Genomic DNA, 27,989 nt, shown 5'->3' on the forward strand with positions numbered 1-27,989 from the left:
TTTTGAGCCCACTCTGAATCTTTTCACTCTACGGAGATGAATCAGTCTGCCGTAATCACCCTTCAAACTCTACCTTTGTTTAATTAGTCCATCCAGCATAGAATCAAGAAGAGTGAAGATCATTTGTGCTGTATTACTTAAAGCATTGTAGCAGTGCATTTTAGGTTAGGAGAAAATGTTCTCATCAAACAGCAATTCTTTTGTAGAGGGCGTCTGCTCCCTCAGCGCTCTCACTGCGGAGGCCGCATCAGACACTTTCTTTGCTTTCACACTCTCTCAATCCCCTCTTCCAGCTTTTTTTCTTTCATCATGGCAACGTAGACTTTTTTGAGTTTTTGCACTCAGGAACTTTACAAGGACACCTTGTTTCATTGAAGACAATTCGCTTGAGATGCAAACGTAAACATAATAATCCCAAAATGCCATTTAGAATTCATATACTGATGAAGGGCACAACTAATGAATATGTTCCTGAGAAATAAGCTTTTGAGCAAGTCCCCTTAGACATTTTGCGAGTTTTTGTCAAAAAGCCTTTGATTTCTATTGAAAAGGGGAAAGAGAGAAAGAAATATAACTGGAACAGGTGCAAATGAAGTCAGGAGCATGCCCTGCGTCCCAATGTGCATACTATCCACCCTATCTGCCCTAAATAGTATCGAAAATTACTAATATCACATAGAATTTAGGATGGCTAGTATGCACATTGGGACGCAGAAGACTAGTGAAACAGAGAAATTTGTTCAATATTTATTGTAATTGAGCAGATTAAGCTGTAAAAGTATCAAATACCAAATAGAAGCAATGATTTATGATTACACTAAACAAAATATTGTTATTACTCTCTTTTTTTTGCTATTCAGTAGCTATTTTATTTTATTTTATTTTATTTTATTTTATTTTATTTTATTTTATTTTATTTTATTTTATTTTATTTTATTTTATTTTATTTTATTTTATTTTATTTTATTTTATTTTATTTTATTTTATTTTATTTTATTTTATTTTATTTTATTTTATTTTATTTTATTTTATTTTATTTTATTTTATTTTATTTTATTTTATTTTATTTTCACATCCTGTTTCACTTGTAAATACATAATATTAATAATGTGAAAAGGGGTTGCAAAATCACCACAAAATAAAATCGATTTGCCTTAGCATCACCTCACATGTAATGGATGCATCTTGACCTTTTTGTCATGTAGTCATGCTCCTGTCTATTTCAATTTACAGGCCTATTTAATAAGCAGTTAGAAACACAACAAAATGACAGATGCTCTTTGTTTGCAGTGTGCTATACCTGGTCTATATCTGTTTTTGTTTTTCAGAATAGCATCTTCACGGGAGATAATTTCTGTGCAATCTTTTACGTTTTCAATTTACCTTCTCAGCGTCTCCTTCTCTTTACCATTGGTCCCTCTGCGCCTCTGCCTATTTCTCCCTCTCTCTCACTCCCTCCCACTGGCGTATTGGATTTTCAGTCCATTCTAAATAAATTTAGCCACTGTGTTTTGTTGTAACGAGCTCTGTCGATTGCCTAAATGTAAGTACGCACAATTTACACCACTGACTCGGCCATTTGTGGAATGCTTTAACATTACAAACAAATAAAAAAGCACTATCGCCTGTAGGCTCTCTCTGGGAAGTAACACTGCAAAGTGACTGGTGGATGTGCATTTAGCATAAAATCCCAAAGGCCCCCATGTAGCAGAGGAAGAGCACATTTCCCTTCTCATTTCCATCAATATGACAACTACATCACACTTTTGCTTTATAAGACTGATGTTTCCCGCTGCATTTTTAAACTACTCTGTATCCAATATATGTGTGATCATAACTACACGTTGTGCACAGGTTGCTCACTTCTGAAGTTTTGAGCTGACTTTTTGAAATGTGCAGTAGCAGTGCTGATGTCCTTGGATTTACAGTCTAGCCGCTGTGGCATAATGGCTGTTATCAGTGGGGGATCCAGTGACATTGACCTGAAGCATTGTGTAGTTTCTTTTTCATCTGAGGGTCAGATCTCTTCACACCCACTGTCTCGGTCCTCCCTGGAGGTCCCACTCGCACTTAACCTTCCACTGTCACCCATGCTGTGTTCACGGTCATCAAACCACCTTGGAGGTCATTTGTTTGGTGGAGATGAATGGCCGACAGCACTCTCTGCATTGCTCAAATACTGCCATACCAAATAGTTTTTTATAAAGCTGGACATAAATTTGAAAAAAAAAAAAAAAACATGGATACAAAAGAAAATTAATAAACAAAAATAAAGCAGTCATTATCCCGATAATAATAATAATAAATAAATGAATAGTTTTTTTTTATAATAATAATATAAACAAATTGTTGTATAAATTAGGGGTCAGTAAGATGTAATGTTGTCTTTTATTGTCTTTTATTACCATATTAGTTTTGTTTTAAAAATTACACACCTGCTTTCAATAAATGCTACTGCTACTACTACTACTACTACTACTACTACTAATAATAATAATAACAGTAATAATAATAATAATAATTATTATTATAGTTTAAAAAATTATACACCTGCTTCAGATAGATAGATAAATAAATAAATAAATAATATTGTTGTTGTTGCTGCTGTTGGTGTTGATGATTATTTTAATATAAACAAATACATTATTATTTGTTTAGTTTAAATAAAAATAAAATAAAATCGGGGGTCAGTAAGATTTAATGTTAAGTCTCTTATTCTGATATCATTAGTTTAGTTTGAATAATAATTAAATTAGGATTTGGTAAGTTTAAAATAGTTTATGCTTAAATAGAGTTAGTTATCGGGAAATCTGTCAGATCAGTCAGTTATACAGTTTAGGCCATTACATAAGAATATTAGAATCAGATGTTCCAAACAGCTGTGCATTAACTGGTCAAAACTGAATGTTTGCTTATTCTGAGTGTTGTTTTGAATGTGAAATGCACCGCCATGTTGGATATATGGTAAAGGCAGCCATTCCTGCTTTCTGCACTCTGGTGCACCCTTCATTTCATCCTGAATTTCTTCCTTCCAAAAGATGTCTCTCCTAATGACGCTAAATCTAGCATGCTTAATTGGACCAGTGAACTATGTTATTGGAGCTGGAACCGTGTTTCTATTGGCCCCAAAGGCAATTTCAGCCCTGTGACACCAGGGTGGGCGGAGGGGGAGGAAGTGCAGAAAGTGTTGGAATGGGTTTGTGGTCGACAGAGAGAGGAGCCAGTGAATGTTGTCACTGCTTTGCAGGATATTAACTCATAAATTGTAAGGCACTTGTTTATGTAGCATGCTCTTCAGCATCCGGGACTGGGTTGTAGATAAAATGGGACATGCTAGGAGAATGATGCACATTGTACATGTGGCACAGCTGGGGAGGATGAAATGCCCTTGGGAAACAGTGCTGGGCCTCTGTGTCACCAACTGAGCGTCACTCTAAACTTTTCCTACATTCAATCTTTTCATTAGTGGCCCTTCAAACAACAGCCTCTTATGCACCTATCAGTGGATATGTGTCTACCTGCATGCTTTGTTTTGTAGCAAATTTAATCAAAACATGTTTTGCCCCTACATGCATCAAATCAGACAAAGTTTCATATTTTATTTTATTCATATCATTTTTCATAACATTATTTATTTATTTATTTATTTTAGTAGCAAAGCAACCTGTTCAGTGGCGGTGCTGCGTATATAATGAAACACGATACATTGTCTGATAGTTTTGCAATGCATTTGTTATTGTCGTTTGCAGAAAATTACATATTGGCCACAGATGTACAGTGACATACATCAAATATTACTCAAAAGCAGAAATATGTTAATTCAGTTTGCCATTGTGAAGGTGTGAGTCATTTTTCAAAGACCTGCCAATACGCAACCACAATATTTTCTTTGTCATATTGAGATGTGAGCCTTATTGTTTTGTTTATCATGCAGGTCCATCTTGAATTTCCCACTGTAAGATCTGGCGTCCTTTGGCAACGGTCCTCAGAGCGTGCAGCATATTGCATATTCCCTCCCCCCTGTCATTGAGCCCTCTGGGTTCAGCTGTCCCTTGGCCAAACCAGTCTTCAGTCATCTGTGACTCTTCATCTGATGGACATTAATTGCCTCCCTCCAGACTTGTTTGCTGTGACTAGGCCCTGATTATGATGTCATGTGTGCAAGGTTGTGTGGTGACCCATGGCTCATAGGCATTCTGGGAAAACTAGTTTAAAAAGCTATTCTGGTGACCAGTCGCACGGCTTTATTCCGCCCATGAGACTCATTAACTATATAGAGACATTTTGAACAGTCTCATTGACATTAAAGAGATGGTTGATCAAAATAATCTGTCTGATCAAAAATACAGTTAAAAAAGTTATAAAATTGCTAGTTGGAAAATAGTTTTTTTGTAGTTTGTAATTTATTCCTGTGATGCAAAGCTGAATTTTCAGCAGCATTACTGCAGTCTTCAGTGTCACATGATCCTTCAGAAATCATTCTAATATGCTGACTTGATGCATAAAACTCATTTATTATTATCAGTGTTGAAACAGCTGTGATGCTAAATGTTGTAGAAATGATACTTTTTAAAGGATTGTTTGATGAATGGAAAGTTCAAATTATCAGCTTTTTTGTCTTTACTGTCACTTTTGATCAATTTAATGCACCCTTGATGAATGAAAGTATGAATTTCTCGCTGATCTCAAACTTTTGAACTGTAGTGTTGTTCCCAACTTGTATTAGTTGAATGAAACACAAAAGTAGATTTAGCAGGTTCACACATTTTTTTTTTCTTCTTCATACAATGCAAGTGAATGGTGATCTTGGATTTTTAAGCTCTAAAACTGATGAAAAACATAAAAATGTTATAAAAGTAGTCAATATGACAAATTTATTATGATGTTATGATGACAAAGTTGATTCGTAAATTGATTTGTGAGACAATCCTAGCCAGTTCTCGCATGTCCAGTATGTGTAGCGTGGGTTTAAATTAAAGAGTGAGGGCGTGAAGTGATCTCGGTGCTTTTATCACCGCCTTCTAAATTGAGCTGCGATGATGAGGAGGGGTGTCCTATTCACCTGATGAAGACCGCAGATGAGTCGGCCCACTCGCGGCTCTCCCGCTGACATTTCCCGCACAGGAAATGTGTCTCTACTGGCATTTATTCAACGTGGAGAGGTTTCGGCTCCTGGCCGCGTGTGTCATTTACCCAGGAGGTGTTTAAACAGTGCTTCTGTGGCTTTCTAACATGTTTTGCCCTGCCCTTCTCATGTCCTGTGATATGAAGATTAAAACCAACAACAAGGCAGAAGAAAAACGCAGCTTCACTCAGCCTTAACGTGGCACCTCTGTCAGTTTGCTAATTACTCTGCATCACCACTCTCTACAGTGGCATTTATTGCAAATTTGAATAATTTGCCCAGCAGATGGTAAGAATGTCAAGCTGTGACACAGATTTACTAATCTTCCCTGAGATGACGGTACAAGGCTGTCAAGTGTATTGTTTTAATAATGCTGGGAGGTGCCGGCGGGTGACGTCTGACCGGCTCTGGCAGACCTGGCACGGCCCGTGGGTCACACGCTCCCGTCTGCTCTCCACGCCGTCTGTGTCAAAGTCCCAACGTCTCTTTAACCCTCATCAAGGTTGTGTGGAGAGGAGATGAGAGGTGCACCTGTGCTCCTGAGCCACGCTCTCACCTGGTGCTAGTCGTGTACCTCATCTGCTGTTGATGCAGGCGTTAGGCTTGTCAGCTTTTCTTAACTTCTGAACTTCTCGTCGGGCTCTCAGCATATGTTTGCACGCCTCGCTGAAAGGAAAAAAAAAAGAAACGTTTACATTAAGAACTGTGCTTGGATATGCCTTTTTCCAGTGCTGGAAACACTCAGTGGAGCATCGCGCCATCTCGGTTATTTCACCCTACGTGAGCTGTAGGTTAATATACGTGTTATTCTGCTTGTGCGTGATACGGCATAGGTTTAGACATAATCTCGCCGGAGCTGTAGAGGAAGTCATTACTCAAACTCCCAGCAGACCAGGCCATGCGCTGTCTCTAACTGTTTCCCCTTGCAGCAGCTTCCCTCCGTCGGTCTTTAATTACCGCACCCGTTTGCACCTTCGCTCTGGTGACTGCGCCGTTGTGATGGTTGGGGTTAGCAGCGACGTGTCAGCGCAGCATCTCTGACTACTTCAAATCCCTTTGTTTAGAGGCAGATTAAGAAACTGAGAACATGGGCCGGATGTGGATTTTGGGATTAGTCTAATAAACAGCCAGTCTTGTTGCATTTACTTGTGAGAGTGTGAAATTAGGGGGTTGATGGACAATTGAGGGACATTTGTAATCTTCAGATCATGAGTGAGAGGATGTTAATACGAATGAGAAAATAGATTGTATAATATGGCGTATTATGTTATCTTATACTATCATATATATATATATATGATGTGATCTTTATGTAATATATGTATATATTATATTATATATTATTGCATATACTGTATTTGAATGCATATATTTTAAATTACAAATCATATTATAACTTATGATAAATATACATAAAATTGTATTTTTATATATATAGATATAAATATATTAGGGGTGGAACGGTACGCGTATTGAACCGTATGGTTCACGGGGCAAATTCCAAATGGAAGTGATCATCCCTATCCCCTTGGAGTGGTGACTTTGGAGTGAACAGGACACGTGCGTGCCATTATTTAGTCGTTTGGAATAATAATTTCCTCATTATCTCCAGCTGGGATGTTCCTGTGACAACGCAGCGCGGTGTGCGTCAGCAGATTCTTAAAAAGTTGTATACATATTAGTTTTTATTTATTATATAGCATAAAACTTTAAAAACGTTTTAAAATATAAAATGTATGCTCATTTACAACAGTTATGCTAACAACAATAAAAACACATTTATGACATTAAAACAGCGACATCTGCTGAGTCACACCGTGCTGCGTTGTCACGGGAACATCCCAGCTGCAGATAATGAGGAAATTATATTTCTCCTTTGCCAAGTGCATTCCTAACGGCTAAATAATGGCACGCACGTGCCCTGTTCACTCCAAAGTCACCACTCAAGGGGATAGGGATGATCACTTCCATTTGAATTTGCCCCATGAACCGTACGGTTCAATATGCACTGCTCCACCCCTAATATGTATATATATATGTGTATATATATGTGTGTGTGTGTGTGTGTGTATATATATATATATATATATATATATATATATATATATATATATATATATATATATATATATATATATATATATATATATTACATAATGTGCATATATATATATTATGTTATGTGTGTGTAAAATTAAATTTAATATATAAAATATTAAACTAAAATATTTGTTAGTGTATATATAAATTATATATATTTTAATTCAATTCTTATAACTTACGGTATATATATGTACAATATATGTATATACACATACATACTGTATATATACATATACATATGTATATGAAAATAGTATTAAAATTAAATGTTTGTGTAGTACATATATTTTCATATATATTAATTCGAGACTCCGTTGTTGGGTGAGCTGCTTCTTTAGGCTGTGAAATAACATTGCACTGAATCGATGTGAACTGTCTCTCATCTTGTTTGTGCAGGCTAGAATATATTCGCACAGGTCAACTCATATCAAAGGTGATTGTTGTAATACATTTTAGAATATAGAGCAGCTTGGCACTATTTGCCTGATAATATGAATATCTCTTTTCCCACAGAAGGTGAGATATAGAAGAGAGGGTTTCCCTGGAGAGATGGGGGAAGTAAAGAAATATAGATAGATAGATAGAGAGAGAGAGAGAGAGAGAGATGGTGCAAGAGAGACAAAATGAGAGGGAGAAATTGAGCATAAGTGCATCACTAGAATTTGGTCATGTGTGGACCTAAAATGGCGGCCTGGTTCCAGCTGAAGACTGCCATGCACAGACTCTATCCTGTCGGTTATACCTCCATATAGGACTTGATTAATGACCCCTGCCTGGGAAAGGATGCACTCATTAAAATCTTAATCAAAAGCCACACAGTTCTCCTCTGTTCTGCTTTGCCTCGCCATCAAGGCTGCGGCACAATTTCAGATCTGTTAAAGGCACTAATGTCACACAATAAAAATTACACCGCAGATAAAACACACCACTGAAACGTCTGTATACTCTACATGCTTAAGGGAATTCTCCCCTCTGACTTCCTCCTAATATTAAAAGAGCTTATTCCATTGGCTGTCAAGTAAATTGTGCCCTGATGTGTATGTGTTTTATGCCAATTCAGTGCATTGGTAAGGAAATGTCTTATCTAATTTGCCTTGGAAATACACTTTAAGCATGTGGTGTATGTGATAAATGAGCGCATGTGACTTCTGAAGAAAAAAAAAAAAACAGTTTGGAAAAAGATAAAGTAATTTATAATTTCTGTGCCACTAGTGTCACCAAACGAAACAGCCAAAATAATGCCTATTTCATACACAATGATCATTCATTCATTCATTCATGATATGTACCTGCTTTATAACCACAGCCTGGCCAGGAATAATGCAGATAAAAAGCTGTAATTTGCTGAATTACAGAAGCAAAGGTCAAGTTATTACTGATTTATGTAAGGCTTTGTATGTTGATTGATTCACTTAATGTCCTTTAAATTCATTTCAAAGCCAGAAAGATACATTTCATTTAGAAAGTACTGCGGTCTCAGATAAAAATACCTTCTAATGTTTTAACCTGACAGTTTGTAGTTACTCTGCATTTTTAACATTTTTTACATTAAATGACTCAAGTAATAGCTGTCTTTTTGAAGCGTCTGAGGCGACAGACCATAAACTGAGATGAGAGTTCAGGGCCATGTTTATTTATGTTTGCTATTCTGGGTTTAATGTTGCTGGTGCAGACATTTAGACTAGAATGTGACCCTGCCATATTAAATAGAACATTATGTCATTATTTACAATGAAGCTTCAACTTCCAAATCTCTGAGGTTAAGGGTTTGTTTATGTCTTTGTCTTGATAAGAGTACTCCCAGCTTAAATGCTTGGTGATCTCTCTGTAGCAGCCAGATTTTTCATGCTGAGCTGTCTCTGCAGAGACCCGTGTCATTTTTAAGCTCTCGCCCTTGAAAGTTCAATTTATGTGGAAGCTCTTCTGCATGCCAAAATTTTGCCTCTGTAATTTTTCAGATTAACGCAAAACACTTCTATCGTTCTCCTGTAAAGCCTTCAGTTCAGCTGCGATTTCATGGTCTGCACTGCTGTTTTATTTACATTCTCTGTTCTCTGGCATTTATTGCTTGCTTATGTCTCACATAGATTGTGACTGGCATTTTGGGTGTTGGAAGAAGTTGAGCAAAGATTCTTAACCTGAAATTCAATGTTCATTCATGTGTGTGTACATGTGTTCATTAAAGTGTGTTTACTGCTTTTAGCAAACATCCATGTAGGTACACACATGCAAGCAATAGTTGTGTATGTATATGTATGCATGTATATATAGATAGATAGATAGATAGATAGATAGATAGATAGATAGATAGATAGATAGATAGATAGATAGATAGATAGACAGATAGACAGACTGTAAGTCTTTGATGAAGGAAACAACAGCAAATAAGTTCTTTACAGTAAATCTTTAATAAAGATCAAAGTAAATATTTGTAAGTCTTTACAGATGTATAGATAGACAAGCCCACGGATAGATAGACAGGTAGATGGATAGATAGACGTATGGATATATAGATCGATAAATATACAAACAAACGGATAGATGGGTAGATGTTTGGATAAATTGATAAATAGACAGACAAACGGGTAAATAGATAGATAGACAAGCCCACGGATAGATAGATAGACAGATAGATGGACAGATAGACGTATGGATAGATAGATCGATAAATATACAGACAAACAGAGATAGACAGACAGACAGACAGACAGACAGACAGACAGACAGACAGACAGATAGATAGATAGATAGATAGATAGATAGATAGATAGATAGATAGATAGATAGATAGATAGATAGATAGATAGATAGAAAGATAGAAAGATTGATAAATAGACAGACAAACAGATAAATTGATAGCTACAAAAGCCCATGGATAGATAGACAGACAGACAGATAGATGGATATATAGACAGATGGATAGATAGACAAGCCCATGGATCGATAGATGGATGGATAGACAGACAAGCACATGGATGGATAGAAAGAAAGAAAGAAAGAAAGAAAGAAAGAAAGAAAGAAAGAAAGAAAGAAAGAAAGAAAAAGATCACCTGTCCTAGATTCTTCCACCATCCTGTTGTTCCTCTTCACTCCATGGCTCTGTCTTCATCACATCCCCCATCACTCTCTCTGGGGAGGATGGCTGTCCTGTGGAGGGGGGGAGTATCAGCGGGCTGAGCCTGAGGAGAGGGAGGCAGGATCTGCTCTGAGCCCTGAGGCCTCACTTCTCCTACACTGCCTGTAATGAATGGAAAGACTGACCTGGTTGTGCTGCAGCCTGGGCTCATATTGACCTGGTTCTCCTCCACACCATCGTGCATCATCTCACCACCGTGGTGTTAGACCAGCCCCAGGGCCCTCCTTTAACCAGCCCTTCCTCCATCCACACGCCCACACATGTGATGCTCTTGCAAAAACCCACAATGCCACTGCACCTTAAATCAGCGCTCTGAACAGCCCCTGCAGCACAGTGGCTGACCAAATAACCCACTCCAGACATCAACAAAGCTTTCTAGTGTAGGCCTGGTAGACTGAAGAAAGGTCAGATGCAATGAATAGAAGGACTTAAATGGACAGTTTCATGTTTGAACATACATATACGGTAATTGGTCATTCATTTGTAAGCAAAGACGTTTCCTGCGTTCCACAATCTGAAGCTTTGTCTGGTTTTTATTCGCCGTAGTAAACACTCCCGTTCTGAACCGTTAATGGCCTCAGTGATTGAATGTTTTATTTTAGCCCATAATGAGGCCTTTATAAACATTAAATATCCGCTTCTAATCAACAGACACTGCAGGCAAATCTTAAAATGACCTTATAGTCTCCTTTAATGAATCCGCATTAAGCCAGTGTTGCACGCTTTGTCTCTCTCGTTCTTTTATGCGAGTGTTTCGCAGTAAATAATTATCGTGTTAGGTGACCTGATTATTTTTCCTCTGCATATTCAATTATTTTCAGTATGTGCAGGACAGCTAGTGGCCGTGTTGTTATGTAACGGTCTGTTGCCGAGCAGGAAAATCATCCTCTCCGCGCCGAACGCCGGACCATCCCTGGGGTGGTGGACTTCTCCTCCAATCAAGCTAATGCAGGAGGAACAGCGTGGAGAGCGCTTGTTGAGGGGGACAGGAGCAGGCTCAGTTTGTTCTGACCGCACTTAGTAAAACAGACAGGCACAGAGGGGCCGGCTAAAGTTCCCCCTGATGTTCTCTGTACTCAGATGGCTCAGGTATAATAACAGTGCATGTTTGTAGAGGAAGGATGCCTGCAGCTGGACTAGTGTGGGTGAATTTACTTTTAATTAGTGTCTAATTACTGTCAACTCGCTTTCACGCTAAAACCGTAGAATCATGTCTGAAGTTAGAATGACATTTGCTTCAGAAACATGGACTTTGTGGGTAGTACACATACTCTGATGAGCTGCACACTGACAGGTGAATTAAAAAATGAATGAAAAACTGTGAAGAGAAAATTAATGGATTTTATTTTTGAGATTACATGATTTGTATTAATTCAGGATTCTTTGTGTGTGCGTGCGTGTGTGTTTTATGTTTACGCTTATTACGCACCCATCCAGACACTTTCTTCAGGACTTGTGAAGCACACCTTTCCTGGGGCCTGTTTCATAAAACAAGTTTACCAAACAAGCCAGGTTTATTTCAGTTAGGGTGACTTATTGTCATTTGATTTGGTTCTGTTTTATGAAACAGTCCCCTGGTTACGATTGTTGTTATTATTGGTAGTATTAGTATTTTATAAAATATATTTTTAAAACGTATATCTTTTTTATGGTTTGTTTGATGAATAGAAAGTAAAAAAAAAAACAGCATTTATTTGAAATTTAAATCATTTAAATGTCCTTAGTGTCACTTTTAATACATTTTTAGTGCATCCTTGCTCAGTAAAAGTATTAATTTCTTACTTACACCAAACTTTTAAATGGTAATGTACTTGCTAAATGAATAAATGTAAATGTACTTATGATTAAATTAGTCACAGCTAATGTGATTAATCACATTTAATAACATAAAAAATACTAACCTCAAACTTTTGAATTGTAGTGTTTTTATAATGAAATCACGGTTACCACAGTTAATCTCACATACTATCGTGTGGTTCATTTTTTAGTTTAATAATAATAATAATAATAATAATTATTATTATTACTATTTCACATTTATTATCAAACCCCAAAATACAATTAAAATATTTAATTTAGCAAAATATTTTAACATTAAAAGCATCTTCAAAAAAACATTAAAAAAAAAAAACTATCGTTTTCTTTGATAGTTCAGGACTGGGGTAGCGTCTCCAGTATGCACAGGATTTAAAATAGATTAGTGCTGGTGTTTTTGTGTGTGAGAGCGTGATACGATCGGGCCGGGCTGTGTTCGGCTCCCTATTTTCCGCGGCACATCCAGGCATCTGTGATTATCCTCTCACGGCCACAGAGGGAGCTTTTCTCACTCTGTCTGCGATAATGAGGGAGAGACTCGCAATGCCCTCAAGTCATTTCCTTTCTCCTCCCCCTTCTCCTCTTTTTCACTCTATCACTCATTCTTCATCGGCATCATGACTTCGCGTCCCAGTTCCTGCTCCACTATTTCATCTGTGATTATGACTGTAATGACAGCTGCTTCTTTTTGTTTAGATGTTTTTCTACTGTTATGTTTATGAATGCACCATGTAGCAAAGAGATATTTTGGTAGCCCTTTTTTTACAGTCCTGTTCCACAAGTACATACTATGTACAGTACTTATTATAGTATTAACAAGAACTGGGTAATAATACCAAACCTACCCCTAAACCTAACCTTAACCCATGTAGTCATCTTATATTGGCCAGTGCTGTCTTAGGTAGGTACACTGTAAGTACATGTAAGTGCACATACTGTAAAATAAAGTGCATTCACAGTATATCAGTTCTGATTCTGTTTTTGCCTGTATTTTGGATGCTGTAGTGCTGTTGAAACTTCATTAGTCAGTAAGATTCTCTAGAAAGCTTATCTGGATGAGATTTTCTTGGCTATGACTATGTTGTTCCGCTGGCAAGACCAGCACTAACCAGCTCAAATCAGCAATCCATGCTGGTCGTTTCAGCAGGGAATATATATTTTGTACTTTATTGATTTGTGTTGTCTTCTATTACCAGGTGAAGGACTGTACAGCTGTTGAGACCTCCACCTTGCGGACTGATCTGATCATCGGGCTGCAGCAGTTGTCATGGATCTGAAGGAGCGCAGGCACCGTACACTGACCCACGGCCACTGTGGGAAAGACTTCCAGTTCACCACCTCCTCTCTGGACCACGATGAATGTCGCGTACCCACCCAGAAGTCCTACAGCTCCAGCGAGACCCTGAAGGCTTTCGATCATGAGTCACGCCTGCATTATGGGGGATGTGTGACTGACCTGGTGCATCATGAAGCAGATGAGTTCACCAGACAAGGAGGTAAAAACACACAAATATACCACAAAGTATGCTCATATTTACAGCACATTTGCTACACAGAATAGGAAAATATACAGGGTTCAGCCCTATATGATTATATATACAATATTTATTTATTTACTATTTTAACAAAAATTAATACTTTTATATATTAAAGGATGCATTCAGTTGATCACAATTGGCAGTAAAGACATTTATAATGTTACAAAATAATTCTATTTTAAATAAATGCTGTTCTTTACATGTAATGTAATGCTGTGCTTTACATGTAATGAATCTAAAAAAATTTGAAATAAGTTATAAGAAAAAAAATAACTTTTTCATGATATTCACATTTTTTGAGATGCACCTGTGTGTATATTTATGTTTATATATTTAGTGCTGTCAAACGATTAATCACATCCAAAATAAGTTTTTTGCATAATTTATGTGTGTGTTCTGTGTATATTTATTATGCATATATAAATACACACACATACAGTATATATTTTGAAAATGTTTACATGTATTTACATGTCTATATTTATATTCATATAATTTATATTATAAATACATATATTTAATAAATAAACATAATATATATATATATATATATATATATATATATATATATATATATATATACATGTGTGTGTATTTATATATACAGTACATAATAAATATACACAGCACACACACATAAATTATGCAAACAAAAACTTATTTTGGATGCGATTAATCGCAATTAATCCTTTGACACCACTAATATATATATTTCTTCAACATGTGACACTAATGGTTACTGATAAATCAATACAAAACATAATAAATCATAAATAGAAATATTAAATATAAAAATATTGGGTAACACTTTACAATAAGGTTCATTAGTTAACAACATTAATAAACATGAACTAAGAATGAACAATACATCTACAACATTTATTAATCTTAGTTAATGTTAATTTCAGCATTTACTAATGCATTATTAAAATCACAAGTTGTGTTTATTAACATTAGTTAATGCACTGTGAACTAACATGAATAAACAATGAACAACTGTATTTTCATTAACTAACATTAACAAAGATTAATAAATAGTGTAATAAATGTATTGTTCATTGTTTGTTCATGTTAGTTAATACATTAACTAATGTTAACAAATGACACCTTGTTGTAAAGTGTTACCAAATATTGTAATATTTATTTAGTTTAACCATGAGTATGCTAACTAGTCCGTCCAGTCATTTGGGTCGTGCATACTACAGTTAAAAGTATAAATGTATGAACCACATAAAGGTGCAAATATTGTGCAGTGTTTCAAAGAAAGAAACTTATTCCATTTTATAAATATTCTGTGTTTTGTTCATAACTCATAGTTTACTAAAATGAAATTAAAGGAAAAATAAAATCAGTGTGCTTCATTTTTCATGATAGTTCTGCTCTAAAAAGGCAGCATACTGTAACTCCGCCAACAAAAAAAGATGGTTCAGTCTGTTTTGGCAGTGTGTATTCACTGTGTTTTGCTTATGCACAGCAGAATAAGAAAAAAAAATTAGACGTATCAGGAATCATCCTGAAATCAGATCATGATTCACTTTACATTCCCACACCTAGTTAGAGACTAACATCACTTAATTTCACTCTTATTTTAGGGTACGGGCAGAGAAAATGTTAGGGTGATGATAGTGTGATTAGATGTTTTTGGACATGGATATCTGTGCTTCTACATGACATATATTGTACAGTGAAGGTGTGAAACATAAAAGCAGGACAGTGTATTCAGTTGCAGGCCATGTCACCTGTAGCTAATCCCTCTGCTCTGTGTTTACGCATGCTGCTGGAGAAAAAACGCAACCCGATCTCAGAGCGGTTGCTTCTATTACAGGAAGTACCTCCAATTCCGCCCCCTGCTGCTTCAAATGTGTCACCAATTCCCAGCAGATGTTCCTCAGCCTGATGCCACTGATCCGCCGTCACCTGTTCAGTCTTAGCCATCTTATAACTTACGTCGGTCGACCCACTTCATGCCTCAGGCTGTAGACTTGTTGCTGACTCCATGCAGGGATGTTCGGCACAGTGCCAAACTGCAGATGCATGCTAAAATAGCAGCAGGCATTTGATTGAGGGTGACTGGCTTACTAGCTCAGACTGATTGGTTCAGATGCGGTACCCCTTGTTTAATCTTTGTGTTTTACGTCCCTTTTTGAATGTCTTTGATGATGCTAATAAGAGAAGTCAACCGCTTCACCTGAGGCTGGCTAGAAAAGGAAGCAGTAACAGGAAGAGAGAGCGAGTTCTATGGCGTCATAATGAGCAGGCTGCCACGGATCCGGAGCGAAGCCACGGATGGGTCATCTTTGAAAAAGGCGGTGTCAGGCCTGCGAGTCGTCCTCTGCGTGAGCCGCTGCCGGTGCCGCATTGATTGCACCCAAATGGATTCCAACTCGATGTCATTGATCACAGCCAGACCAAGCGAAAGAGGAAGACAAACCCGCCAGAGAGATTGCAGCCTCTTTTCTCTCTCTCCATTCAACTGTTTCTTGCCACAGCACTTAGCCGCTGACAACAGATCCCAGAGCTCTCGCAGCCCGGGGTGGAGTGGCCTGCGGTCCCTGGGGGACGTGCGGTGACAGCGACAGTGAGCAAGAATTATGGGTAGGTGTAGGGAACTGGATGGAGGGAGGACAGATAGACAGACTGACAGGCGCAGCGGCTATGGAGAAGCACAGAGTTGGTGGCCGTCAGATTGATGCCGCTCGGCTACTTAAGGCGATAGCGACTCACTGACTGCAGATGCATCCGTGGGAAGTGTTGCCACGGGAGACTAACAGCGTGCAGGGGCCATATGTAACAGCACTCAAAGGGCACTGCCAAATTACGCTGCTCTCTCCCGCTCACTCACATAGTCATCACGGCCCACGTTAACGGTTGCGCGGAGAGGAAGCAAAATATTACTTTTCAACTTTTTAAGAGAGCTATTTTCTGTCCGAGTGACCAGTCCAACCTTTCACTCTGACTCCATTTGGTGTTTGTAGACGCTGCATGCTCCTAATGCTCCTCAGAGTCACGCTGAGAGCAGATTTGACTCTTAATGCTCTACACTTTAAGTCTCTTTGCTCTGTGGGATATGAGGACATGCTCACAGGTCTGGATTGTCAATCAGACAACATTAATACTGTACTTAAAGCATTCATGGAGTATTTTTGTGTATATACTATATATTTTGTATCTTTTAGGGATACATGGTACTTTTGCAGCTATCAGCTTGCTCATTCATTCATTCATTCATTCACACACATACATACATACATACATACATACTTAATTGGTCATGCTTGTTTCCAGTTCATATTTTGTCATGTAACACTCAATTAAAGGCAATCTTTAAAATAAATAAATAAAAAAACATTAATTGATTAAATGTAATTATTAGCCAATCTCAAATTGAATACCTGTTTTTATACTGCATGTTACAGTGTTATGACGATTCACTTGTAGCATTAAAACTAGTTTTTAACTTAGTTTAAAGTGTTTTATTTATATGAAATGGTATAAAATTTTAATAACATAAATTGATTAGTGGAAAATATGACAAAAAATCATAAATAATTAAGAATATATATATTTATATATAGAATATTTATTTATTTTTTAATTAATTAATTTTATTTTAATTTTTTTTATAAATTAACCAGTATCAACCAGAATTTTAATAGCAGCACATTCCTTTTAACTTTATGCAGCCAATTTTCAAGTTGTATTTTTTAAGGATTTTAGAGTAATTATTAGATCTCAGCAATTTCATTAAGATCACGCTGAAGAAGAATAAAAGGTATACATTCTTAATAATCTTTTTATTTACATTTTAGCCAGAAATAGTCAATTGCATTTAATGTTAAAATAATTACATCACTCAAAAATATACAAACTGCATGCACACACATACAATTTGTCCACTTTTGAATTATAATTAAAGTGTAACCCACCCAAAAAATGTACATTTTGTCATTATTTACTAACCTTTGTCAATCCAAACCTATATGGCTTTCTTTTCTTTTTCTTTTTTTTTCTTTCTGTGGAACGTAATAGAAGAAATTAAATAACTTGACTTCAATTATATAAACAAAAAATACAATTAAAGTCATTGGGAATAATAATAATAACCAACAAAATACCTTTTTTTTGTTCCACAGATTAAAAAAAAGAAAGAAAAAAAAGGCATACAGATTTGGAACGATATGAGGAAGAGTAAATAATGCCAGAATTTCCATTGTTGTGCAGACTATCCCTTTAAGTAATTTGCAATTAGTTGTTAGGAGTGGCATTTCAGCCAGAACAGTGGAAAATTGCACTTAATCAGTCAAAATGGTTGTAAATGACATAGTACTGAATTGATGAGGTGAGGTAGATTTCTAGTATCCCGTGCTTTGATTATAATTGATCTGGCCACTTATTTCTATAAACAGATGTGTTAGACGTCTCAGTAATGGCTCCTCTTAGGTGAAAATGAAAACTGAGCTGGGCTCTTTGGCTCACTGGTGGCTCTCAAGCGTATGGTCCAGCTGCGAGCAGTAGGGCAGTAGATCGAATGTTCCATCACTCTCCGCCCCTCTATGTCTTCACACCCCTGCAGGGGCACATCTGCGTCTACAGAGGCACATCTGTGTCTGCACAGGCCTTCAGTAGAGACGGACCGTCCTGCAACACCATCGACTGCAGCAAGCTTTTTATTTCATTGCTGTACGCTTCTGTTGCTTCTCAGCATTTGTGTTGGGGACACTATTGACAGCACTTTCTTTTTGTAGGGAGGCTAATTTAATTTGTTAAATTAGTGCAATTAATTATAAATTTAAATAAATAAATAAAATGGTAAAAAATGAACTTTTTAATCAATTGACAGCCCTTCCTGACTGTATTAAATGTGCATCTGGGGCTTTTATAGACTGTCATCACTTGTCACGCCACACAGAATGACAATTAGTTGCTGAACTAATGAGTTTCACATCAGGAGCTTTAGCGGTCCCTCGGGGTGTTTGTTTGGATCCAGTTTGATCCTGGATTTGTGTGTTGGTTCTTGTTCCAAACGTCACAGGCTCTGTTGTGGATTTCAGAAGACCACGGCACCCTGCCTAACCCCTAATTCCTACTTTATGAGCTATCTAAAACAAGCTGATAGCTTGCGTGTGGTATTCAGAGAGAAGCAAGAAGGAGCTAGTCATATTCTGTTTAGGAGCCCCTCAGCAGTTTGTTTGTGACATTGTACTCGACTTTTCCCTCTCATCACCCCACAGCTGCTGTTTTGATGTGGAATAAGCTGTCAAGTCATGCATTTCATTGATTATTTTATTTTGTTGATTTTGTGCTTTGTTGGTGTATCGCAATAAATCTCAGAAGGAAAAGATCAAAGGGGGAACAAAAGAACCTGGCGGGTATTAAATATAAAACACTGTGAGATTAAATGCAGTCTCTCCCTCTCTGTCTCTTGCTGTCCTCGTCGCATTCTATTTCTCATTGCCCTGTAGCCTCGCCCACTCTCCTGAACACCCTGAAACTCTTTTCACGTCAACCTTGAGACAGTTGTGAGTTTTCTTGTTTGCTCATTGATGGCTTAGGAATTGGTTTCTAGTGTCCCTGAAGCTTCAGACACCTCCTCTGTCTGTAACTGCTTGTCGGGGCATACAAGCAAAGAAGTTCAATTCAAGGCAAAGATTTTTAATGCCTCGGGTATTTAATTAACCCCAAAAACATCAGAAATATTACCTTACATTACTTTATCAAGTAGCAACATTTTTAGTTGCACGTTTGAAAAAGAATCAGTCATTATCACTAGATTTGAGAGCGTATGATTTAGCACATACAGTACGTATGTACCATTTAATTTGATTTCTCTTTATTTTATAAAAACATTTTCCTCACTACCCTTAAAATCATTTACCCTCAGACCAAGTTAATTTGTCCATTATTTATAAATCTGATTTTTTCTTCTATTTTTATACACTATTTATTTGTATAATTAATTCAATATAATTCAAAAATTTGTATTATTATTAATAATAATAGTGTATATGTAAATGATGATATACTATATTAATTTTAGTCTTTATTTAAATACTTTAAGTATTTAAGTGCTTATTTTCTGTCAAAACTTTGATGTCAATTCTGTCACACATTTGTAGCATTAGAAAAACAAAAACTTGTCAAGTGCAAAATTTAGCTTAACACCTAAAGATATTCTGTCTCACTATGGTACCGGTTCAATAGATCAAGCTGAAAATCATTTGAAACCATCCTGTAGTCTCAATTCATTAACTCACTGAAGTGTATGATGCATTTTTGACACATTATTTTTGTATCTGACTGTGTGACACATATTGAGTGATAAGCAAGGAAAAACATGAATTTTGTGAAAAGCTCAAACAGTGGGAGATTACACCCAAACATAGGTGAAAAACTTTTTTTATTAACTTTTTACTACTAATAATAACAGAGTAATCCAGCATTTATTTATTTATATATGTACTGTATGTATTTAATTTAATTTAGTTGATTATAAGTTGAATTTTTTTTGTTCTCCAGTTTCGTAGTGTGTTCTGTCCCAGTACTCAGAATTGGCCTTTTAAGAATTATACATTTAACAATGCATATTTGATATTTGGACAGTCTCCACTCACTGCTGATCTTAGGTTGTACGTATATGCCAGCAGGCTTACAATAATTGCATTAACACGTCGCTTAATCTTTTAAGAATTTAATATGGCATATTCTTGCTGAAAGCCTTTAATCTGTTCTGGAATCTCTTAAGGCAAATGCACATTATGATCACAGCCAACATTGTTTCATTATGTTATCTTGATTCCCATGAGGGCTGAATCATTATTTAATTTTATATGCATATATGTACACATGGCCTCTACTATTTAGTCCAAAAAACTTTTTTGTTTTGTTTTGGTAGCAAATACTATTTCTACTACTATTTTTACTACTACTAATAATAACAGCATTTTTTTTTTTTTTTTTGGTTTTGTTAGTTTATTTCTTTATTTCTTTATTTATTTTTTATTGTGTGTGCGTGTGAAAGGTGCCATACCCTTCACAGACAGCTAGCTTAAAATTAGAATAGCTTGCAGGATTGGCATGAGGCCATTTTACCTTTTATAAAGATAAGGTTAAAAATAGTGACTTTTTCTGATTGGATTTATGCTCAAAGCTGCTGTAAAATGACTATAAATAAAAACCTGTCAGTTCTATGTTAAAGCTAATACATTGCTTGGCAACTGCAAACAACTTACAGATAGAATAATATAGGTTACTAGTTATGTCCCTGTGGGTCTCGGCTCTCCAAGTCCTACCTCTGAACACCCTTTGTCCATGGCAGCCGCAGTGGGTGGTTGAGTCGTCTAATGAAGAAGCTTACCGCGGTACCAGGGCACCATATCCAAAAAGACAAGACTCTTTGAGGCAGTCTGAGCCCTGAAGGCCATCAGGGGGTCAGCTGGTGCTTAATAGCACTCATGACATGCCGGTTAAACTCACAGTTTGGACAGCTGTGACACCTCTTCTGACACCAGCCTGCTAAGCTCTGTCTAATTGCAGATGGCATTCCCTGTATCTCTGAGGCTGTTGTTTTATCCCTCCGTAGGAAGGATTCTTTTAATTATTAAATGTTTGGTACAGTATAACGTGGCTAAATGGCTGCAATTTGGGGCGCTTTTGCCCTTGGGTTCAGTTATGGCGCTACGCTGCTGAGCGCAGGGTATTTAATACTTTGTCAAATCCAGTTTTATAAAGCATCTCGCTCAGTGCCTGGAGACTCTCCGTAAAACATTCAGACATGTCTCATGTTTTTTTTTTTTCAGAGGTTAAAATGACACTTTGGGTAATGAGCAGTGAGCTTGTGGTGTAATGAGAAATACTGAAGGTCTCTTAAATTAGAGATATGTTTTGGTGCTCTCTTGTTTGATTAGTAAATACAACTCAAGCTATTATACGGGTGTAATGGAGTGCCAAATGCAGACAGATGTTTCGATAAAGTTGTCACCACAAATTTACAAACTGTTAACCAGATGCCACCAATGGGACCCCAACTTGAATGGCAAAAAAATATACTCACCCTTTTAGCGCTCCCCAAGGATTTTGATCTGCTTCCTTCGGGTCTTCAAACATGTCATGCTTTTGCAGCATATGTGATGGTGTTAATACCAAGGGCTTATGTCAGGTGCTTTATGAGAAACAAAATGGCTCCCAGTGGGGTCAGAGCTATTTCTGCGGCCCAATTAAAAGGTGTTGAGTGGCCGTGCGATGCAGGTGGTTCACATGGGGCAGGGCGTTTGACACCGAGGGCCCTGTTCTTGCTTAGCTGTTAACTCTTATGTCCCAACATTAATGTGGGCCCTAATGATGTGCTATGAATCTTGGGAACAAAGTATGCTGCGAAAACTCACCGGACGCCCACTGCTGAGCGTAAACCCTCTCAATTAACACCCTGCCCTTCTGAGACCACCGATGATAGCATGCTGCCTACAGCGCCAGCACGCCCCACGCAGGATCTGATGTCACAGGGACAGGTAGGAGGCTCTGAATCAGACAGCGTGCTAGATGTGATCCTCACACGTTCAGCCATGACCAAGCGGCGGTTAAGGCTCGGTATCTGCAGTCCTGGGAGATGTTATTTTTAACGTAAGGTGTTAAAATATTGCGCAATTTATGTATTAAAAGTAACTAGTCGTGTCACATCTTGACATTTTATACTGAAAACGTGTCTAGATATTTTTTCTGTTGAGCTTTTCAGTTAAGAACTTTAGTTGAGAAAGTGCTTGTGTGTTGTAAATTTAGCGCTATCAAAATAAAAGCCATTTAATATAAAGTTAAATAAATGTCCAAAAAAAAATTATTTTTAGATTGAAAGTGACAGTAAAGAAGTGTATAATGTTACAAAAGATTTGTATTTTTTCGAGCTTTGTATTCATCAAAGAACATAAAATAAAATACTTATGTATCACAGTTTCCACAGAAATAATAAGCAGCATAACTGTTTTCAACATTGATAATAATTTTTAAAAAATGTCTCTTGATCACCAAATTTCTGTAGGATCATGTGACACTGAAGACTGGTGTAATGAAGTTGAAAAATCAGCTTTGCCATCACAGGAATAAATTACATTTTAAGATAGGTAACTCTTATTGTAAATTGTAGAAATATTTTACAATAATATATATTTTTTTAGCAAATAAATGAAGCTTTGGCAAGCATAAGCAACTTTTATATATATTCTTTGGTAAAACTGTTTCCATTCATATGCTTGAATAAAAAAATGTCTCAAAATTGAAAGGTTGTGTATGAATTATGGTGTAAATAAAAAAAAATAACTTGTTACCTGTTACTTGTATCTGTGGCAGGAGCTGATTTCCCATGGAGAGCAGTATACCGTCAGTCAATTATGGAAAATCTGTATCTCTATAAAATGTAGGTGTAGCAGTCACGAGCGAATGATGGAGAACCCAACTGCGTCTCCATAGCAATATAATTATAGAGCACTGCATTAATGAGTTGCTTGGAGAGCACAATACAGTGAATGTTGAATAAGAGGCAAATCTGAAGGGGTGCTGATTGGTTGAAGGTGTCGTGGTTGTGTACAGTATGTGCGTGAGCTGAGAAAGCGAATGGACCTGGGTGTAGATATCTAGAGGGATGCAGAGCCAGCTGTGTCATTTCATTAATGGTGCCACAATCCCACGACCCACTTCATAGCATACCTTGCCTAGAACCCAGCAGGCTGACCTTGATTTATGTCCTTTCCCTCTACATACCTCCTTTTCTTTATATCAGGGTTTGTTCGTCCTCGTATTCTCTGTTTTAACCGTGTACACTGAAAACAATTTGGTGCAGAAACAATTATCACATTGAAATTGCTTGCAAATGTCATTGGTTACAAAGAAATAGCAAGTAACTGTGGAAGTTTGTTTCTGCCACGGGATAAAAATAAGATTGTTGTGACTTTTTATCTTACTATTGAGATTTTTTATTTATTTTTTAATGTATACAATTCTGAATTTTTTTAAATAAACTTTTATTTGGTGAGATATAAATGTAAAATTATGAGATGTTTTGAGAAAAAAAAGTCTGAATTGCAAGACAATAATGTGCAACTGAGAGTTTATGACTCGCATTTCTGAGAAGAAAAGTCAAAATTGTGACTGAGATAAACTCACAAAAGTCTAAATTGTGAAGCGAAAAGTTTTTTTCTAACTTTATTATTATTCAGAGAAACAGTTCTGAATTGTGAGATGTAAACTCAGAATTGGGAGGAAATAAGAATTGCAAGATAAAAAATTAACATTTTTATTTATTTATTTCATGGTGGAAAAGGGGGCTTCACATTGAATTATTATTATTATTATTTGTTGCATTTTTATAATTTACAGCATATACAGTAGCTCTAAAAAGTATTTCGACATTTAATCCATACTTTTAAAAGTCTGAATGTCAGAACACTTTTTTGCTGTTTAGTCAACCAACAAGGTTAGTGTCATCCAACCAAGATATTCTTGTGAAATTGGCTCTTTAAATAAATCTTTAAATAACTATAAATTTAAATGTCACTCGGTTTGATATTCTAACACAGTGACAATTATTCATTTTAAAATATGCCTAAAGTGTCAAATTCACTGTGCGTCATTTCTCCTACATATTTTATTTAGGCGTGACGATTTAAAAATGGTGTACCCCACACATAACTCTTCCCAAAGTTTCTCTTAAAAGAGGTAAAGTTTCAATTTGTCAAGTGGCATATTTAAATAAGTTTCAGCCAGCGCTCACTTTATCTCGCAGGTTCCTACAGTGTCCCATTTCCTCAGCGCATGCCTTCAGTAACAATAATAACCATCAGCCCACAGAACATGAACAAACATGCAGCACAAAGACGCTCTCTGGAGCAGGTCCATTACCCGCCATCATCAGTAGTGGGGTGCGGGGGGTTATAGAGAGACCACAGAGAGGCATGCAGATCTACACGCACAAATCACATCCTTCTCCCTGTTGAAGCGGAAGTCTTTTTATATTACTCAAGCGGTCAATCAGCCCCCTCTCTCAGGAGGTCTGATGAAGCATAATGACCAGCGGACAATTTCCACTCTTGGGGCCTAAAATGGGATTTGAGTCAGTCCTCGGGGGTGTGTAAGGCCTATAAATTACCTCAGTGTGTGTTCGGGCACCTGTAAAAGGCTTTTGCAGCATTGGAAACATAGGAGAAACACACCTCCAGCCTGGATACAAGCACTGGATGTCAAATTAAAGTCTTTAAAAGCCCCTTTTTTAAGACCCTACGCAACTCCCCTGTGGTCTTCAAAATTATTGAAACTAGTTCTGAACTTTTTCTTAAGACATGTTAGCCTAATTTGGCACCTAAAATGTAATGTGAAATGAAAGATGTTGGTAAGGTCACAGAAAGTCATTTCTGAGGAGTTATGGATGCATGAATAGATAGATATATAGATAGAGAGATAGATCCATTACTTTAGATCAGTTGACAGGTCTTTAAATAACACCATCCACAACTGTGAACTCAGATCTGCACAGATGGCTTCTTACTCAGCTGTACATATGTGAAGTGCACACACACTGTTAATCACTGTGATAATGTATCACTTTTTTTCTCTCTCTCCGATGATCTGCCTCCTACCTTCTCTACCGGTTTTACTGTTTTTATTTGCATTTATATTTACATTGATTCACTTGGCAGATTCACCAAAGTAGCTTAAAAATGCACATACTGTTGATGTAAGAGGGTGAATATGTTATACCTCATATGCACAGATAAAGCTGGAATAACCAACATCTAAGAGCTTACAGATATCACAGTCTGTTAACTAACCATATATACATTAGAGATAAAAGTAGATTTTGTTTGTTTGTTTTATTATGAATATGTGTATATTTGTATTAAGATTTCTAGCATTTTCTGCACTCATCTCAGACTTTCAGACCCTTCTTTTATATATAATGTGTGGTATTGGATGGTGGATGTGTTACTGTTTCCCAGCACACCACGAAAAATCATGCAAATTACCATATTGTTGACTCTTTCTACTATTCATTGCATTTTTTGCACTGTTGTTTTCATATTTATTTTAAGTTGCGTGCATGTGGTGATCAATTAAAGTGCAGCTATTTTTCTACTGTGATTTGAAGTGTCATTGTGTTCTATACACTAGCGTTCAAAAGTTAAGGGTCAGTTAAAATAATAATAACAAATAATATAATAAATTAGTAAATGTAAGTTTTAATTATTGACTGAAAAATACTGAAACAGAAAAAAAAATAAGAATAAAGAATCTTGAAAAAATACATAATGGTTTCCACAAATAAATAAATAAAAGTCTCTTGAGCACCAAATCAGCATATTAGAATAAATGAAGACTGAAGTAATGGCTGCTGGAAATTTAGATTTGACATCACAGGAATAAATTACATGTTAAATTAAAATATAATTGAAAGCAACTATTTTAAATTTTAATAATAATTGACAATGTTATTATTTATTTATTTTACTATATTTTTGATCAAATACTGTAAATGCAGCCTTGGTGAGCATGAAAGACTAATATCATAAACATTAAAAAATCTTACCAAACCTCAAACTTTTGTAATGATATTTTATGTGCAATGTATTTTCGGTCGATAATTGTATTAACATCTAATTTACAGTTTAATACCATTCTGTAAAATACCATTAAAACAATTAAAAATGTAGATCAAACTACATCATGGGTTTGTGCACAATTTGCAGTTTTATTTCTGTAAATTATTTGTGAAATATGAAAAATATTACCTGTAAACAGTATATCTTTGGATGGTGTTGCTGGTAAACATTAGTTCATTATAAAAACTGTTACATTTTAGACAACTACAGAACAAGGACAAATTTACTGCCTCAGAGACCATTGACTTTGTTAGCTGCAGGAAGCAGTTTAGTAACCTCAGCAAATGCATGACATGTAAGAATTGAGTTCTATTATTTGAAGACCACTGTCAGGAAAAGAGTGAGCACAGGAAATAGAAAGGCAGAGGTCAAGAATATATGGATCGCAGTGGCTGTTACTGCAATCACTGACAGAACAGGTGAAGTGAAGTATGTGCAAGGAAGAAACAGGCATGATCCCTGATTAGAGGAGCTTATGAGAGACATAAAGTCCACATTATCAGAGGTAATGAAAAGTATGTAATTAAGTAAATAACCCACAGGAGAATATGAATTCCCATGTTGTAAAAAGCGCTGCATCCAGTCTAACCAATGTGAAAATCTGAACATCTGAAGTGTTCATGAAATGAGAATGAAACACACACACACACACACACACAAGTATGTTGTATTTTGGAGAACTTTAAAAGAGCATATTGAAGTTATGAGACATTTTGATGACATTACAAGGTCTTGAAGATGGTGGGCTTGTTTTTTGTGCCTCTCTCTGTGAAAGACCACCTCCTTTGGGAGTTGTGATTTCGACAGGCTTTGAGTGTGTTTTTGGGATCGGTCCCCACTCTGGGAATGATTCCCAGTTTGAGAAAAAGATGCCCATTCTTTTGGTTTACTATGGTATTTTTCCATCTGGCTGTACTAGAAATTTGTAAACATAAGAAGGGAACAAGATGGTCTGTTTCTTCACAGTCTGCAGAGCTCCATCAAATGTTCATATACGTCTTCATGCATATGGTATCTATCTATCTATCTATCTATCTATCTATCTATCTATCTATCTATCTATCTATCTATCTGTCTATCTGTCTGTCTGTCTGTCTGTAATCTATTATTTGATATTGAAATAAATAGCATTCATAGATTTTAAATATGAATATTTTAAAAGTGTAAATACTTAAATACTTTTTGAGCCTCTGTACATTTGTTTATAAAAATATGATATAAAAAAAAATTTAAAACTTTTGTCTTTTGACATATCAACAAATGCAGGCTGCATACTACCAAATGCTACAAACCTAGAAATAAAAATTTTGTGATTTATACAAACCTGTTTTATTCTTTTGTGTGCTTTTATGAAAAGCAATAATAAACTGTCTACAGTGGGAAAACCTATTTGTGAGGTGTTGGAAGAAATGTTAGCAGTGCAGTATGTTATGTAGATGTGATAAATGTATGAGGTAAAATGCGAATTTGTTGGGCATTAAAGATGGTGTTTTATGTTGTTGTTGCCCTCGCAGAGTACATGGATCTCTCCCCGTTCCTGAGCTACTTCATGTCAGGTACAGTACGGTCTGACTAGACTGATAGCAGTACTAGTTGTGTTTGTAGCATTACTAGTAGCATAGAAAATCCAGAGT

General features: G+C 36.4%; 1 protein-coding gene across 5 annotated transcripts in view; it reads left to right on the top strand.

The window, feature by feature from the left end:
* tenm2a (teneurin transmembrane protein 2a) overlaps nucleotides 1-27,989 on the top strand; it is a 646,939-nt gene that overhangs the window by 380,950 nt on the left and 238,000 nt on the right. For all 5 annotated transcript variants that reach the window (XM_058798657.1, XM_058798659.1, XM_058798660.1 and 2 more), the window contains one exon: nucleotides 13,376-13,675. In XM_058798657.1, coding sequence (XP_058654640.1) covers nucleotides 13,447-13,675 — 229 coding nt within the window. In that variant the 5' untranslated portion in view covers nucleotides 13,376-13,446. The remainder of the gene's footprint in view (nucleotides 1-13,375; nucleotides 13,676-27,989) is intronic.

This window comes from Onychostoma macrolepis, chromosome 14 (genome assembly GCF_012432095.1).
Source record: "Onychostoma macrolepis isolate SWU-2019 chromosome 14, ASM1243209v1, whole genome shotgun sequence".
Taxonomy (NCBI): Eukaryota; Metazoa; Chordata; class Actinopteri; order Cypriniformes; family Cyprinidae; genus Onychostoma; species Onychostoma macrolepis.